This window comes from Asparagus officinalis, chromosome 1 (assembly GCF_001876935.1).
Source record: "Asparagus officinalis chromosome 1, Aspof.V1, whole genome shotgun sequence".
Lineage (NCBI taxonomy): Eukaryota > Viridiplantae > Streptophyta > Magnoliopsida > Asparagales > Asparagaceae > Asparagus > Asparagus officinalis.
Genome location: NC_033794.1, coordinates 59235058 through 59253856, shown reverse-complemented (window position 1 = coordinate 59253856; position 18799 = coordinate 59235058). Strand labels below are relative to the sequence as shown.

Here is an 18799-nt window from a genome sequence, read left to right as displayed (position 1 = left end):
AGCCGGGTGAGGAGGGGGTGGGGTGGGGTGGCGGCGGCTAGGGTTTGGAGGAGGCTCTGATACCAAGTTGAAATAGAAACCATAATTGTATTATGAAATCTCTTTGTCTTATATAGGCCCCTACAACACAACTTACAAATAACACCCTATCTATTACTAATATCGGCTAAATATCCATATTGGTATTTTAATTCAACCCCATTTGCCAACAAGGTATTTTAATTAGGAAAATCGGCGATAAAACATTTTAATTGAATAAAATTACCATTTAGGTCCTTTTTCTCGTCGGCGGCCACTTTTCCGGCGAGAACTCATCACGTGTGTTGCACGTGGGGGCTTAATCTGTGTTTAAGATGCTGATTTGGCTCTATTTTCTGACGTGGCAGAGATCGGAGATGGAAGGAGGGGAGACTGGGGAGCTCTCGGCAGTTGATTGAGTTTGGGAGGCGGTCGTCGGAGCTCGGGGGTCGCTGGCGGTGATCTGAGGTCGCTGGAGTTCGTCGGAGAGCAGCTGCGGGAGAGCGGCGGACTGGGCGCGGGTCGAGCTCAGGGGGAAGGGCGGCGTTGGGAGAGGAGCTCGAGCTCGTCGGCTTGGGAGATGGGGCGGTGGTGATGGTTGGGCTTGGCCGCGGCGGCGAACTGAGGCGAGCGGCGGCGGACTGGGGCTTGGAGCAGCGGCGAGCGGCGGTGAACTCAGGCGGAGAGAGAGAAAGGACCTAAATCAGCATCTTAAACACAGATTAAGCCCCCACGTGCAACGCACGTGATGAGTTCTCGCCGGAAAAGTGGCCGCCGGCAAGAAAAAGGACCTAAATGGTAATTTTATTCAATTAAAATGTCTTATCGCTGAATTTCCTAATTAAAATACCTTGTTGGCAAATGGGGTTGAATTAAAATACCAATATAGGTATTTAGCCTACTAATATCTCAACAGTTACAGCTACCAATATATTCTCTTAGGAAATATTTAGATAAAAATGGAAACATGTGTGTAGTGCAGACATCTGTTGCATCTAGATCTGTACACATACATATGTGGTTCACATGAACAGTCACATACGTTCAAGTGCACGGCATACATGCACATGCACGCACGCACGCACGCACACACACAAACAAATATACACACAAACATACACAAGCATATGCATGAACTGCTTGAACGAAACACACAAAACACAGATTCACCACCATTGGTAAATTCAGTTACAAGATCACAAGCTTGTTCGGGTTCTAATGCCATCTTTAAGATGAAAAAAAAATGAAAGCACTTGTTAGTGCACATCCAGGACCACATGTCTGCATTCTAATTATTACAGCTATAGGAACACAAAACTGCCATGGTCATATGTATAAATACATGCATCGTCATCTTGGCATTTGCATAAGCCACAACTTTTGACTTGAATATTAGGAGTAGGCTTGTATAAATGCGCATTCATATGTATGCATGCATGTGTAGATAGGTCTACATTACTGTGTTGCTTAAAGCTATAGAAGACCAGATATTTTACATGTATCGTATCCAGACATTTAAAAGGTCACCATAAAGTACATGGATAACAAAATACACCCAGATATTCCACAAGGGTTAGCCTATCTTATTCATCCAACTTTCCTGATTTTAATCTGCTCATCAAAAATGAGTCCCAATTATATAAGAGACGGTAATGGACATATTCCTGAAACTAACATTAATGTGATTTCAAAATTCAAATGTAAAGATAAAAAGTCCATATTAATGTACACTTTAACAAGTGCCATTACAGCATGTCCATGTGCCATTATGCACATCTTCATGTGAAAAATTTGCATGTTGTGGGCTGCAAAACCATTCAAACAAGATTATTTTATTTATTTATTTTCCTTTTTATAATTAATATGGATAACCACCAAACTTTCTCCACCAAGAAAATTTTTATTAAGTTGCCGCGTTGCTCCTCAAATTTGTGACCTCGCCCATCACATATAATGATATATAGGTGCTCCAAGGAAGTGCATGTTCCACTTTTTCATATGACTGGGTTTCAGTTTTCTACATGATATTTTTCACATACACTCCAATGTATCACACATAGATAGACAATGTATAAAAGAAAAAAATAGGTGCACTAATATTGGAAGTTATTAGAAACTCACAGTGTCTTAGCCAAGTGCTCACATGTATGTTCCACATAAGTGGAATCTGAACTGAGCTAGTTGCAAGCTCCACACCAAGTACATCAACATTTTTTGCACGGTCCCATTGTGGCTTAGGTGGGAGAAGAATTTGACCAGCCACTGAAACCGAGACCAGATATGATAACTGATGCTTCTGAGATTGACCAGACAAAATAATACTTCCACCGAGCAGTAAATCCAAGCATGTATTGGTAGAAAAGCTTTCGCCAGAAACCCCACTCATGTTGAATGAAGTGATCAAACATGCACAAGCTGTGATCAAACATGCACAGGCTGTTGGAATTCAAGTTATTTTCAGGTTGTTTCAAGTTGACTGAATCAATTTCAGTTAGCTTTATTTTAGGAAGTTGAATTGATCTAGGCTGTTAGCATGTTTATCTAAATTTGTGGTCAAATTAGTTTAGCTTATTAAGCCACGTTTTTAGGCATCAGTAGTTAGTGAAAACGTGTGAACGTGTGCTGATTTCAGTTTTTCCTGTAATTGGCTTATAAAGCCTTGTTCTGAATTAATGAAGATAGAGTGCAAAAACTTCCTGTCTTTCTTTTGTTAACTGTCAACATTTGGTATCAGAGCCATAGAGAGAATTCTTGGGTTTGATTGAGTGTTTCGTGTGAGGATTAAACACAAGGGAAACACAGAGAGAAACAATGCAAAACAACAACAATGGTGTTGGTGGCAATGGGAACTCGATTACCCAGTTGCCTATGTTCAAAGGAGTGAACTACCATTTTTGGAGTCTAAAGATGAAAACTCTCTTTAGATCACAGGAGTTGTGGAGCATTGTGGAAGATGGCTTTACTGATAATGCACCAGTAGAGCCAGATCAAGAATTGAGAGACAAGAGAAAGAAGGATGCAAAGGCACTTTACATCATTCAGCAATCTCTGGATGATGAAGTGTTCCCAAGAATTGCAGCAGCTTCTACAGCAAAAGAAGCTTGGAGCACTCTCAAGCAAGAATACTTGGGAGACAAGAAGGTGATTGCAGTGAGATTGCAGTCTCTTAGAAGAGAGTTTGAGACGTCTCAGATGAAAGAAAAGGAGACTGTCCAGGAGTATCTCTCACGTGTGTCAAGCACTGTCCAGCAAATGAGGTCATATGGAGAAGAAATCAAATCTCAACAAGTTGTAAGCAAGGTGCTAAGAAGCCTCACAAACAAGTTTGATCATGTGGTGACAGCAATTGAAGAATCCAAAGAAATGGAAACTTATACCTTTGATGAATTGATGGGGTCTCTTCAAGCTCATGAAGAGAGACATTCCAAAGGTGATGACAAGAAAGAGGAGAAAACCTTCCATGTCAAAGGAGAGTCTTCAAACAAGGAGAAATCATATCAGAACTCTGGAAGAGGAAGAGGAAGAGGAGGCTACAGAGGGAGAGGGCGTGGAAGAGGCCAATCCAATGATGGAAGAGAGGAGTCTTCCAAAAGAAATTACAAGGGGCCTATAAAATGCTACTACTGCAACAAACCAGGGCATAAGGAGGCCTCTTGTTGGAAGAAAGATGAAGACAAGGAGAAAGGAAAGCAGGAGCAAAAGTCAAATTATGCTGAGCAAGAGAATTTGTTCTTGGCTCAACATAATTGTGATAGAGCAGGAGATACTGTCTGGTATGTGGACAGTGGATGTTCCAATCACCTGACCAGCTCAAGAGCTATGTTTCAGAATCTTGATGACAGCAAGAAAAGTGTTGTCAGGCTTGGAGATGGAAAGCAATTGACAGTTGAAGGGCTTGGCACAATTGTTTTTTCAACTGAGCAAGGAAAATCAAAGCTCCTGCATAATGTTCAGTATGTGCCAAAACTGGCACACAATCTTCTAAGTGTTGGGCAACTAGTTTGTGGCGGCTACAAAGTTGTATTTGAAGATAACATGTGTGTGATCAAGGAAAAGCAAAGCAATGAAGCATTAATGAAAATTGCAATGGGAAAGAATAAAGTCTTTCCATGGGATCTGACAAGAAGTGCAGGTCAAGCACTTGTGGTGAAAGGTGATGACAGTGCCAAGTTATGGCATCTCAGGTATGGACATCTAAATGTTCATGGTTTAAAGATCTTAAGTACTAAAGCGTTTGTGAATGGATTGCCTAGAATTGGTGATCTAGACATCTGTGAAGGCTGTGTGTATGGAAAACAAGCAAGAGGATCTTTTCCAAGTGGGAAGTCATGGAGAGCTAGTGAATGGCTGGAACTGGTGCACGCTGATCTGTGTGGGCCTATGCAAACAGAATCTTTGGGAGGAAGTAAGTATTTTCTGTTGATCACAGATGATTACAGTAGAATGTCATGGGTGTATTTTCAGAAAGCAAAATCAGAGTCCTTTGAAAACTTTAAGAAATTCAAGGCTCTGGTGGAGAAACAAAGTGGCAAGCAAGTCAAGGCTTTGAGAACAGACAGAGGTGGTGAGTTTGTGTCACAGGAATTCATGCATTTCTATGAGGAACATGGCATTAGAAGAGAGCTTACTGCACCTTACACACCAGAGCAGAATGGTGTAGCAGAGAGAAAGAACAGGACTGTGGTGGAGATGGCAAGATGTATGCTTAAGGCCAAATCTTTGCCAAATGAGTTCTGGAGTGAGGCAGTGGCAACAGCAGTATATATACTCAACCTGTCCCCTACAAAAGCTGTCATAAACTCAACTCCATTTGAAGCATGGAGATTAAAAAAGCCCTCTGTAAGTCACTTAAGAATTTTCGGCTGCATAGCTTATACTCTGGTGAATTTAAGAACTAAGCTAGATGACAAGGCAGAGAAATGCATATTCATTGGCTACTCAATGGAGTCCAAAGCATACAGGCTACAATCCAGTTACAAAGAAGATCATCATAAGCAGAAATGTGATCTTTGATGAAAATGCAAGTTGGAGCTGGTGTGAATCAAGTCAGAAAAGAGAAGAGATGCAAAAATCTGTTACATTTGGAGAACTTGATGAACCTGAAGTGGCACCAACACAGCAATCTCCTCCAACAACACCTCTTGTGTCATCAACATCCTCAAGTAGTCAGAGTTCACCATCATCTCACTCTTCATCATCAGATGAATCTCCTCCACTACGTGTAAGATCTCTTGTTGATATCTATGAAAATTGTAACTTTGCTTTATTAGTCACTGAGCCTGCAGGATTTGATGAAGCCATTACTCAACCTGAATGGCAAGATGCAATGGAGGAGGAAATTAGATGCATTCAGAAAAATGACACATGGGAGCTAGTGAGTTTGCCCAAAGATAAGAATTTGATAGGACTGAAATGGGTGTACAGAACTAAGTACAACTCTGATGGAAGCATCTCAAAGCACAAGGCGCGACTTGTGGCAAAGGGATATGCTCAACAGGAAGGGATAGATTATGAGGAGACCTTTTCTCCTGTTGCAAGATTTGAGACAGTCAGGATTGTTCTTGCTCTAGCTGCTCAGTGGGAATTGCAGGTCTTTCAACTTGATGTAAAGTCTGCATTTCTCAATGGAGAATTGCAGGAGGAGGTATTCGTTGAGCAACCTCAGGGATTCATCAGAAAAGGTGAAGAAGAAATGGTGTACAGACTGAGAAAAGCTCTTTATGGGCTAAAACAGGCTCCAAGGGCGTGGTACAGCAGAATTGATGATTTCTTCATCAAAACAGGTTTTAGCAGAAGTGAAAATGAGCCTACATTGTATGTGAAGAAAAGAGGTATGAATGATTTCATCATTGTTTGCCTTTATGTTGATGATATCATATATTTTAGCTCTTCACGTAGCATGTTATCAGAATTTAAAGACTCAATGATGAATGAGTTTGAAATGTCTGATTTGGGAGTCTTGCAATACTTTCTTGGTTTGGATGTAAAGCAAGAAAAGAATGGAACTTTCTTGTGTCAGAGAAAGTATGCAAATGATCTGCTTAAGAGATTTCACATGGAGAATTGTGAGAAAGCAAAAACACCTATGAATGCTAATGAGAAACTGCAAAAGGTTGATGGCACAGAAAGTGCAGATGAGAGAGTTTTTAGAAGCATGGTGGGAGGTCTAAACTATCTCACACACACAAGACCTGACATTACTTATTCAGTCAGTGTTGTGTCGAGATATATGAATTGTCCCACAAAGCAGCATCTTGGAGAAGCCAAAAGGATCCTAAAGTATGTGGCAAGAACTCTGGATTATGGTATTTGGTATGAAAGTGTAAAAGACTTCAAGGTGAGAGGGTACACAGACAGTGATTGGGCAGGTTGTGTTGATGACAGAAGGAGTACATCAGGATCAGTGTTTGACTTAGGATCAGGAGCTATTACTTGGAGCTCAAAGAAGCAAGATACAGTGGCACTATCATCTTTGTTTGACTTAGGATCAGGAGCTATTACTTGGAGCTCAAAGAAGCAAGATACAGTGGCACTATCATCTTCAGAAGCTGAGTACATAGCTATGAGTGCTGCAGCTAAGCAATTGCTGTGGTTGAAGAAGCTGATAAAGGATTTATGCTGTGAGCAACAGGGTGCATTAGAAATCTGGTTTGACAACAAGTCTACTATAGCTATGGCAAGGAATCCTGCATTTCACGCCAGAACTAAGCACATTGATGTGCAATACCATTTCATCAGGAAATTGGTACTTGAAGGACAGATTGCTTTGAAATTTTGTGGAACTGATTTTCAGAATGCTGACTTGTTTACCAAAGCTCTGAATCAAGTCAAGCATCAATACTTCATGGAGAAGATAGGCATGTGCAAGCTTGGATCAAGGGGAGGTGTTGAATGAAGTGATCAAACATGCACAAGCTGTGATCAAACATGCACAGGCTGTTGGAATTCAAGTTATTTTCAGGTTGTTTCAAGTTGACTGAATCAATTTCAGTTAGCTTTATTTTAGGAAGTTGAATTGATCTAGGCTGTTAGCATGTTTATCTAAATTTGTGGTCAAATTAGTTTAGCTTATTAAGCCACGTTTTTAGGCATCAGTAGTTAGTGAAAACGTGTGAACGTGTGCTGATTTCAGTTTTTCCTGTAATTGGCTTATAAAGCCTTGTTCTGAATTAATGAAGATAGAGTGCAAAAACTTCCTGTCTTTCTTCTGTTAACTGTCAACAACTCATAGTACATGGGGTCACTGAACCGGGAAAGTGGGTACCGTGATACCAAACACACATATAAGGCCATGCATATAACTGCTTGAATTAAAGCACGCAAGGTTGAGCAATAAGGTGATGGTGCAGGTTTTTCCTTTGAGGGTGCCCAAACCTGGATAAGTCAGGAAAAGAGGAGGAAAGGGACGCCGTGAGTCTTGCTGAAAGAAACTACAAAAGAAAATGAATACCCCTTCTTTAAAAGAAGTTAAATCCTGCTCTTACCCCCTTTTGTTCGGTATATTCAAGGTACTCCTTCATTTCAAATACTGGACCTGCGAAGTGACTGCCACAACATAGGCATGCAGTAACCAACGTATTCAACTATAGAGGGACAACGGACTAACCGATACTTCTTTTGCACCTCACGCAAACCTTCTTCTTTCAAAACCCCATCACTATAATTTATTGAACAGGAGACGACTTTTAAGACCAGAACCATCAGAGCTCCTAATTTGCGTAGAAAATGAAATTAATGTCAAGAGACAAACATGAAATTTTATGGTTGTGAACTTCAACTTTGGCTATTAATAAGTACATTACAAGACGATAAGTTTTGGAGATGTTAAAACATATTGAAATACCTACTAATAAGGAATATAACAAAGTATTCGAAGAAAAAGAGTAGAATGATGCATATACAAGTCAAAAAAGTCCAACATGTGTTTAATGCAGTATCATAAGAATCTTACGTCATAAAATAAACATCTACCAGTAAGGAATATATTGAATTATATACTAATAAGGAATATAAAGAAGTATAGGAAGAAAAAGAGTACAATGAAGCATATACAAGTCAAATGAGTTCAACATGTTGTGTTTAATGGAGTACCATAATAATCTTATATCATAAAATAAAATTGCATCTAAGCTACACGATGTTTATCAGTCTACTATAAAACAAATTTCAGATGACTTGTTGTACAAATAAAATGGTTCAGGTTATACAGCTCAAAAGACATGGTAGCTACATGTTGTTGGAGATGCATCAAGTGGCTGTGAAGTGAAATTTTTGACAAGAATAGCATAATAATGTGATTTGTAAGCAAGTGGCTCTTCAAACTAATTAGCATGGACACTACTATCATAAACTTCTGCCTATGTTGCATATATTTGCATGTGTCGGACACAAACCAGGATACATATATCCTCAATCGTTCCTTCTTGTTACCACTTAGTTTATTTAGAAAGTTTATTTAGAAATTTCTTATGTTTAGAAAGATATTCAGGCTAGAAAGTTATTAGTTCCTTATGTAATTAGGATTTGGATTGGTCTTCCATTATAAATAAAGGTAGAGATGAGGTAAATTAACTATCTGATGTCTCTGATTTCCTCAGGTAACATGGTATCAAAGTCATGTTCTTAACTCTAGAGTGCTCTTTCTTCTACAACAACCTTGAGACGTAGAGGGGGTTTTGATACAAGCACCATCTCTATTCTTTCCTTTGGCGGCATGGACATCCCCTCTCATCGCCACATCAATCCAGTTCTACACAAACCACCCATTACGTGTCTTTCCTCCCTCAACCAGAGATCGTTTTCACACGTCAATCACCATCATCGTGACCGTTCCAGTGTTTGCCCTATCAACATAAACTCACCACGTCCTCATTGGCAATCAAGAATGTTGTCATTGGTCGTGATAGTTGTCCTTGAGGTACATTTCCTCGTTTTCGCCTTAGCCAAGCCGATTTGCCTTTGTCCATGTTAAAGTAAGAGAGAGAGAGAGAATCTTGGGTAAATTTCCCTTGAATTGAATATTGAGTGTGCACATATATTTATACAAGTAGAGGAGTGTGAGGTTTGTTCTCCCAAGCAATGTGGGACTAAAACCCACTACAATACACTATTATCAACAGCCCCCTTCAAACTCATGTTGGATCAAACAAAGTGAGTTTGCGTACAAGAAACTGGAACCGATGAACAGGTAAGGCCTTTGTGAAGAAATCTGCAAGCTCGTCAGCGGATGAAACATGAGGAAGTAGAATTGTCTTGTCCTTGATAACTTGGTGACGGACAAAATGAGCGTCGATCTCAATATGTTTGGTCCTTTCATGAAATACTGGATTATTAGCAATCTGGATGGCACTCTTATTATCACAGTAGAGAGGAGTAGGAGTCGTAACAGAAATACCGAAATCACTGAGAAGGCGACGAAGATGAATAATCTCTTTAGCTGTTGTGGACATTGCACGATACTCTGCCTCAGTACTGGAAAGAGCAATAACATCTTGTTTCTTACTTCGCCAGGAAATAAGGGAATCACCAAGAAATATACAATAACCTGTGGTAGACTTTCTGGTAGTTGGATCACCAGCCCAATCAGCATCAGAATATGCACAAAGCTCTAACTTAGATGTAGCAGGAAACAAAAGTGAGCGAGTGCTAGTACCCCGGAGGTACCGAAGAATCCGTAATAAGACAGCATAGTGTACAGAACATGGGGCACTAACAAATTGACTAACAATACCAACAGCATGAGAGATATCTGGTCGAGAGATGCACAAATAGACCAACTGACCAACAAGATGTCGATATCGGGTAGGATCAGATAGAGGCTCACCGTCAGTAGAGCAAAGTTTGACATTCTGCTGGAGTGGAGTATCGACAGTTGTATTATCAGTTAACTCAGCTTGATTTAGAATATCTGAGAGATACTTCTGTTGAGACAGTAATACACCCCGCGGGCCTTGAGAAATTTCTAGACCAAGGAAATACCGAAGAGATCCAAGATCCTTCATGTGGAACTGTTGTTGCAACTGAGATTTTGCGTATTGTATACCTGTCATATCATCACCTGTAATGATCATATCATCTACATAGATGAGTAATAAAACCCTGCCACGCGATGTAGTGCGAACAAACAGAGAAGCATCTTGATGACTTTCTATAAAGCCCGCTTTGAGCACAACATCGCGAAAACACTCAAACCAAGCGCGGGGTGCCTGTTTGAGACCATAAACAGCACGACGAAGGAGACATACATGTCCCGGAGGAATATTTGACCCTGGAGGCGGTTGCATATATACGGTCTCTGATAAAGAGCCATGAAGAAAAGCATTTTTGACATCCATCTGGTATAAGGGCCAACGATGAGCAGCAGCGACCGCAAGGAGAGTACGCACAGTGGGCATCTGAGCAACAGGAGCAAAGGTCTCCTCATAATCAATACCTTGTTGCTGAGTAAAACCTCTAGCCACTAAACGAGCTTTTCGACGTTCAATGGTGCCATCAGGACGAAACTTGACCTTATAAACCCATTTACTGCCAACAAGAGAGATCCCAGGAGGACAGGGAACAATATCCCAGGTATGAGTTTGCTGAAATGCTTGAAATTCCTCAGCCATAGCTTGTCGCCACTCTGGAATTTGAACTGCCTCTTGGAAGGACTTTGGCTCAACAATAGTATGAATGGCAGCAAGAAAGTTATGAAAGATAGGTGAATAAGAAGTAACAGAAGCATACCGGGCAGGCATGACATGTGGGCGTTTGCCTCGACGAAGAGCAAGAGGAACCTCAGGCGGGGGAGATGCTGGCGCAGGTGCATGAAGATCAACAGTATTTTCTGGAGTGAGAGTTGTGTCCACAGGATATGGATTAGATGGTGTAAGAGAAGACTCAGGTGAGGAAGAGTCAACAGAAGGAGAGGGAGAGATGTCAGGGAGATCTCGAAAGGAAAATTGAGGTGAAGAAGTGGGTGATGCAGTGGACGGGGAAGCATGATCGGTAGAGTGGAGGAAATTAAAGTCATCAGAAGTAGAATAATATGGAGAATCCTCTTCGAACTGAACATGACGAGATATATGAACTCGACGAGTTGCGGGATCATAACAACGATAACCTCGATGTTCTGAACTAATTCCTAAATAAACACAAGAAACTGCTCTGGGAGACAATTTATCACGTTCGTGAGATGGCAGAAAAACAAAACATCGACAACCAAAAACGCGAACTAGATCATAACGGGGAGGATGAGTATAAACACGACTATAAGGAGTAGCACCGGAAAGAGAGCTAGATGGAGTGATATTAATGGCATGAGTCGCGGTGAGAATAGCCTCAGCCCAGAAACGACGAGGAACAGAGTAAGAAATGAGCATTGATCGGGCAGTATCGAGGATATGACGATGTTTGCGTTCAGCAACACCATTTTGCTCATGAGTGTAGGGACATGACTGTTGAAAGATAGTCCCATGAGAGGACATGATAGAGCGCATGGCAGAGGATAGGTACTCTTTGGCACAATCAGAACGAAAAACTTTAATACGAGATTGCCATTGAGTGAAAATCATAGCAGTGAAGGCTTGATAAGCAGTAAGTACGTCAGAGCGATTCTTAAGTAGGTAAACCCATGTAAAACGAGAGAAATCGTCGATAAAACTAACATAATATAAGTAGCCAGATGAAGAAGGCAAAGGAGCTGGCCCCCAAATATCAGAATGTACTAAATCAAATAAGGAAGTGGATACAGATGTACTCATTTTAAATGGTAAAGCAGTGAATTTAGCCAATTTGCAACCAGCACATGACTCAATACTAGAACTAGATGATACAGGACCAAGTACTCCAGACTGAATAAGACTCTCCAGCCTTTTATTACACACATGACCAAGTCGTCTATGCCATAAATTGGCAGGAAGCGAGGTAGAGGGTTTTGACGAACAAAGAGAAGCAACAAGAGAACGTGGACGTATGGACTCTGGAAGGTGAAGATATTCCAGAAAATACAGTTTGTGCCTCCTACGACCCGCCCCAACCGTCTTGCCCGTCTGTGGATCCTGCACAATACAAGTATCAGAAGAAAATGAGACAAACAGGCCCGCCATGCATAAAGAGCTAATAGAAATTAAATTCAAGCACAATTGTGGAGCCACATAGACGGGACCAAGTGTTAGACGACCAGATGGATCATTTTGTGGGGTAATAGAGCCATACTGAGTAATGGACAATGGTTGTCCAGCAGCTGTGTAGATAGGAGGAAGAGAGGATGAAGTAAAGACAGAGGATAAAAGTGAGGCATTACAAGTCATATGAAAGGAACAACCAGAGTCAAAAATCCAGAGATCATTCATACCAGAGACTGAAGGATTAGCTGAAGAACCAGCAAAATGCATACCAGAGAGTTGTGCGGCGGATGTAGAGGTGATATGTTGAAAAGCATCAAGTTGACGGCGAAGACTTTCAATAGCTTGAATAGTAGAGTCTGAAGTAGTAGAAGGTATAGCATTGGCCAACAATCCTGGTGTACGAGAGGGTTGAGACTGAGGGGGTCGCCGACCACGTCCAGTACCTGAGGAACGTAACTCAGGATGAAGCTTGAAGCATGTCTCAATGCGGTGTCCTTCCTTCTTACAATATTTGCAAGAGAGCTTAGATCGAGCCTGTGGAGAGGGAGCCTGTGGAGAAGTATAATTCATAACAGGAGCAGTGACAGGTACAGACAAAACAGTCTCGAGTGAAGAGGTAGGAGTGTCTGTTGACAAATTGAGTCGTGCTGTCTGCTGCCGGGTCTCATAAGCAGTGAGAGCTCCCATAACTGAGGCCAAAGTCGGAAATTGAGGCTGGTGAAGTAGTTGATCAGCCATAGTTGAATATTCAGGAAGGGACTGAAACAATTGATGCACCTCATGCCGTTCGTACCAGGCTAGCCAGTCTTCATATGTGGAATTACGTCCAGGAAGCATGGAGCGTAACTCTGTCCAAAAAGCTTGCATTTGTCCAAAATGGGACTGCAGAGATGAACTACCTTTGCGTTGTAGAGAAATGCGTTGCAGAAGATATGCCTCCCGTGCACCCGAGCACTCAGTGAAACGCTCAGTGAGACGAGTCCACATGGCCTGAGCAGAGGGAAGCGAGCCAATCTCGACAGTGAGACCAGAGCCAACACAGCGAGTGAGATAATCCATAACACGAAATTCCTGCAATTGCCACTCTGAACTCTCCTTGACATAGAGAGCACGAGCAGTCTGAAGATCGACATCACCACTGCCAGAGGCAATAGTACTGGATGAAGCAACAGTGCTGATGGACGGTGGAACTGGTCCCGTACTGGTGAGATGATCAAGCAAACCAGCGCCACGCAAGGCATTGGTGACAATGGTGGACCACCCTGCCCAGTCACTTTGATCATTGAGGGGCAAAGGTGGTTTGGGAATCTTCTCTGAAGGAGCCATAACAGCAATCTTGAGACGTTAAGATGTCGAGATGCTGTTACTAATGTCGTTCGTTTGAGGCCGAGAGACGGCTTGAAACGACGATGCCGTTAATTTGAGACCGAGAGACGGTCTTGAAACGACAATGCCGTTAAAATAGAACCCGAAGGTTAGAATGAAACCCGAAGGTTTAAAATAGAACCCGAAGGTTAGAATGAAACCCGAAGGTTTAAAATAGAACCCGAAGGTTAGAATGAAACCCGAAGGTTTAAAATAGAACCCGAAGGTTAAACGAGAACGCGAAACGCGTTAAGAGGCCGCAAAACGACAAGGCCAAAATATCTGGCAGATGAACGCCAAATAATTAAAAATAAAAATAAAAAAAAATAAAACATTAAACGGCTGCAAAGCAATAAGGCCAAGATTTGGCAAAAGAACGCAAAAGCGTTAAAAATTTTATTGAAAGGGAAATAGCCCTAGCTCTGATACCATGTTAAAGTAAGAGAGAGAGAGATAATCTTGGGTAAATTTCCCTTGAATTGAATATTGAGTGTGCACATATATTTATACAAGTAGAGGAGTGTGAGGTTTGTTCTCCCAAGCAATGTGGGACTAAAACCCACTACAATACACTATTATCAACAGTCCATGTTCTTTGCAATTCATCAACATCCTTTGCCGCTGCACATCTTCTAGATACCTCGGCCACGGCCAAATAAGATTCCAACCGAACAAGTGAAACAAAAGAAAAAAAAGGAAAGGAAAGAAAAGGAAAGGAAAGAAAAGGAAAGGGAAAGAAAAGAATAGGAAAGGAAAGGAAAGGGCAAAAGTACATGAAAAAGGAACAAAAAAGGGACATCAAAAAAGGAAAGGAAAAGAATAGGAATTAAAAAAAGGAAAATGGAAAGAAAAAAAGGAAAACGAAAAAAATGGAAAGGAATGAAAAGAAAGGGGAAAAAAGGAAAGGAGAAGACAAAGAAAAAGAAAGAAAAAAACAAGTAAAGAAAAGGAAAGGGAAAAAGGAGAGAAAAAAAAGTAAAGGAGAAAAAGGATAGGAAAAGAAAATGAAAGCAAAAAAGGAAAATAAAAGGGGAAAAAAAGATTTCAACTGATTTGAAAGTTGAGTTTGAATTTTTTTATTATATATTATGGTTGGAACTACGTTTCATAATGATTTCTTTTATTTCATTGGTTTGGTTGTTGGGTTTTGGAGATTGGTTTGGTGACGATTGTTACATTCGTTCATTTAGGAAATGGTTTGGTGAAAATTGTTTTCTTAGTATGTTTTAAGATTGGTTCAGTGAAAGATTGTTTATTTAGTTTATTTTGGAGATCAATTCAATAAAAATCATTCTCGCAGTTTGTTTACTCATCATTTGGACAAGAAAGTTTGAGAGATTGGTTCAGTAAAGGCTATTTTTAGCTCATTTAGATTGGTTCTGGCAGATATCACATTCAATTGGTAGGTCCTAGGAGAGGATTATTTATTTGATGGATCCTAGAGAGAATTTACTCATTTGTTTGGCGGATCCCAAGAGGATTATTCATTTGGTGAATCCCGGATAAGATCATTCATTTGGTGGATCTCTCGAGAAAATTATTTATTTGATAGAGGACATTCAAGTGAAGGATTGCAATATGAAGACTACTGCAAAGAGGAAAGTTATAAGCAAAAGATTTTGAACATTTGAGCCCCATTACAAATTAGAGTTTGTGTATTTTATTTGCAACAAGCTAGACAGGTATATTGTAAATGCTCTGTCGTGAGGGGGAGTGTTATAAGATAACTAAGTTTATTTATAAAACTGTTATGCTTAGAAAGATTTAGTACGGAAAGCTATCTAGCTTAGTTTATTTGACCCCTTGTATAATTACAACTTGGATTAGTCTTCTATTATTAATAAGGGGTTTTTCTATATTAGTCCCCCAAACCTTTCATGTTTTGATATTAATTCCCTCGAATCTTGATATTTTGAAATTAGTCCCCCAAATTTTATTTTCAATATACAATATTGAAATTAGTTGCTCAATGAAATAATTTGTCCAAATCCATTAACTATGGTTAGATTACAAGTAATCATGAGTTACCGATTACCAAATTATCCTCCTTTTAATTCACCCAAACCTTAGTCACCTCTCTCTTGCCATTAATCCTGCTTGATGGCAATAGATGCTATCGGCTATAGCCTGTCGATTGCAGCAAAATACATCACTTAATCTTAACGTAATTTATCGCATCTTTCTTGCCTTCTTCTATGCCACGGCCGCCTCCTCTGTCGCCTCTAGAGCAATGTCAGTGATGGAATGGGAAGCAACAATGTCGGCACCAAAGTTTTAAATATTGGTTATCGGAGATTTATCGAACGCTCAAAATCCACATCGAATAGTGGATATTAGGCAAATATCAGGGATAAGTAGTATTTATTAGAGTGACATTACTAGATGATGATATACATAATATAATATTTTAAAATATAATCTAACCATACTTATTGAAATATAAACATACCAAATATAAATAATTATGTTTAGGATCACTAACCAATGATAGAAACTCGGGTCGGGTCAGGTTTAAAATGCAGAATAGGTGCTCATTGCTTGAAATTACTCAAACCAAAGACCGATAATTCTGATTTTTAGGCTGACAACATCGGCCGATAACTCACTTTATTGCCGCATTATCAGCAATAAACATCTGAAAATGATAACCGCTTTAGAAATGAACTTATCATAGCGGAAGACTCCCAAAACTAATAAATCATCGATAATATTGGTTTATCAGTCGATATTTATAACATTGGTCGGCACTGGCAAGTTTCAAAGGTTGAACCAAAACACCTAGAGCTTGCCTATTTCAAAGTTTGAACCATCTCCAATTAGGCTTTCAATCCCTTTCAATAACTCAATAGCAAACACCTCCATTGTTCTTCCACAATATAGGTTCTTGAGTAACACCTCCAATTGGGCTTTCAATCCCTTCACTAATGCAGGTTTCTTTCCCATTAGAATTTTCAATAGAAATATCCCAAATGCATAAATATAGGTTCTTGAGCGACATAGGTTCTTTAGATATGTTTAGAATATCCAAAGATAGTAAGCATATCTAATTGGTGTATATATAATTGCCAACTATATGAAATAAAACTGAGCATCAATTATGTTTATTGTTGTACATTGATGGGTCATCCAAAGGAAAACTTCGATGTACGTTTATTGTTAATTTGACTGCTATTTAAATATGTATTATGTGTTTAAGTTTAAATTTATGACTCAAAGCATTATTCTATATATTTGCAGCACCTATTTCTCTCCATTCGCAAGCCTCGTCTATTGTAAAGTTCAATGAGCTTAATTTTTATGAATGGAGTGAACAAGTTCACTTTCACCTAGGTGTTCTGGATCTTGATTCAGCACTCCTATATGATAAGCCCGCTGCTATTACTGATTCTAACAATGATGATGAAATGTTTTTTCATAATGCTTGGGAAAAATCAAATAGACTTAGCTTAATGTTCATGCGGATGACGATAGCAAACAACATTAACTCCACAATTCCTAAGACTGATAAAGCAAAGGAATTTATGAAATTTGTGGAAGATCTCTCGCAATCTGACTCTGCTGATAAGTCAATTGCAGGGACATTAATGGGTACGTTGACCACTATGAAGTTCGATGGTTCTCGTACCATGCATGAGCATGTCACTGAAACGACAAACACAACAGCAAGATTGAGATCTACTGAAATGGAAGTGAGTGAAAGTTTTCTTGTGCAGTTTATCATAAACTCCTTGCCTTCTAAGTATGGTCCATTCCAAATAAACTACAATACTATAAAATATAAGTGGAATGTGACTGAATTGCAAAGTATGCTCATTCAAGAGGAAGCAAGGCTTAAGAAACAAGGAACTCACTCAATTAATCTCATGGGTCATCAAGGAGCTGGAAAGAAACCAGGAAAGTATAATGGAAATGGCAAGAAAAGAGCACTGGAAGATAATGTGTCGCCTGTCCAAATCCACAAGAAGGAACGAAAGAACGATAAGTGTCATTTCTGCAAGAAGCCTGAACACTATCAGAAAGATTGCCTTAAACGTAAGGCATGGTTCGAAAAAAAGGTAAACCTCTTGCTTTTGTATGTTTCGAATCAAATCTAACAGAAGTTCCTTATAATACTTGGTGGATTGATTCTGGTTCTACCACTCATGTTTTAAATACGATGCAGGGATTCCTTATGACCCAAACCATAAATCCAAATGAAAATTTCATCTTCATGGGAAATCGAGTCAAAGCTCCAGTTGAGGCCATTGGGACCTACCGCTTGTTTTTAGACACTAGACATCATTTAGATCTTTTTCAAACCCTTTATGTTTCTACTGTTTCTTGCAACTTAGTTTCTTTGTCTAAACTTGATGTCACTGGATACTCTTTTAAATTTGGAAATGGTTGTTTCAGTTTGTTTAAGCATAGTCATCTTATTGGTTCTGGTGTTCTCTCTGATGATTTATACAAATTAAAGCTTGATAATCTTTTTCCTGAAACTCTGTTAACCTTGCATCATAATGTTGGAACTAAATGAAGTTAAGTTCAGCTTATTTTGTGGCATAAACGTTTGGCACATATTTCCAAAGAAAGAATACAAAGATTGGTAAAGAATGAAATCCTTCCTAATTTGGATTTTACCGATCTTGGTATTTGTATAGATTGTATTAAAGGAAAACATACAAATCATACAATTAAGAAAGCCGCCACAAGAAGCACTCAGCTCCTTGAAATTATACACACCAATATATGTGGACCTTTTAATATTCCATCATTTAATAAAGAAAAATATTTTATCACCTTTATTGATGATTTTTCATGTTATGGATACGTCTATTTGTTACATGAAAAATCTCAATCAGGAGATGCCCTAGAGGTATTTATTAATGATGTTGAAAGACAATTAGACAAAAGGGTGAAAATTGTAAGATCCGATAGAGGTGGTGAATTTTATGGAAAATATAACAAAACGGGACAATGTCCTGGTCCATTTGCTAAATTTCTTTAAAAGCGTGGCATATGCGCTAAGTACACTATGCCAGGTACACCGCAACAAAATGGTGTTGCAGAAAGGCGTAATCGTACGCTAATGGACATGGTTAGGAGTATGTTGAGTTATTCCTCTTTACCCTTATCTTTGTGGATGTATGCTTTAAAAACCGCTATGTATTTGTTAAACAGTGTTCCTAGTAAGGCAGTTCCAAAGACTCCTTTTGAACTGTGGACGAGTAGGAAACCCAGTTTGAGACACCTCTATGTTTGGGGTTGTCCTTTAGAAATACAAATTTATAATCCACATGAAAAGAAACTGGACTCAAGAACAACCAGTG

At 39.6% G+C, this 18799-nt stretch overlaps 1 protein-coding gene across 1 annotated transcript in view; it reads right to left on the bottom strand.

Annotated features, from left to right (window-relative positions):
• The window catches only part of LOC109834834 (lysophospholipid acyltransferase 1-like), a 24630-nt gene extending 8197 nt beyond the window's left edge, over positions 1 to 16433 (bottom strand). Inside the window, 6 exon segments of the mRNA XM_020402852.1 lie at positions 2140 to 2260; positions 2262 to 2404; positions 7248 to 7392; positions 7503 to 7583; positions 7585 to 7727; positions 16280 to 16433. Coding sequence (XP_020258441.1) covers positions 2140 to 2260; positions 2262 to 2404; positions 7248 to 7392; positions 7503 to 7583; positions 7585 to 7727; positions 16280 to 16433 — 787 coding nt within the window.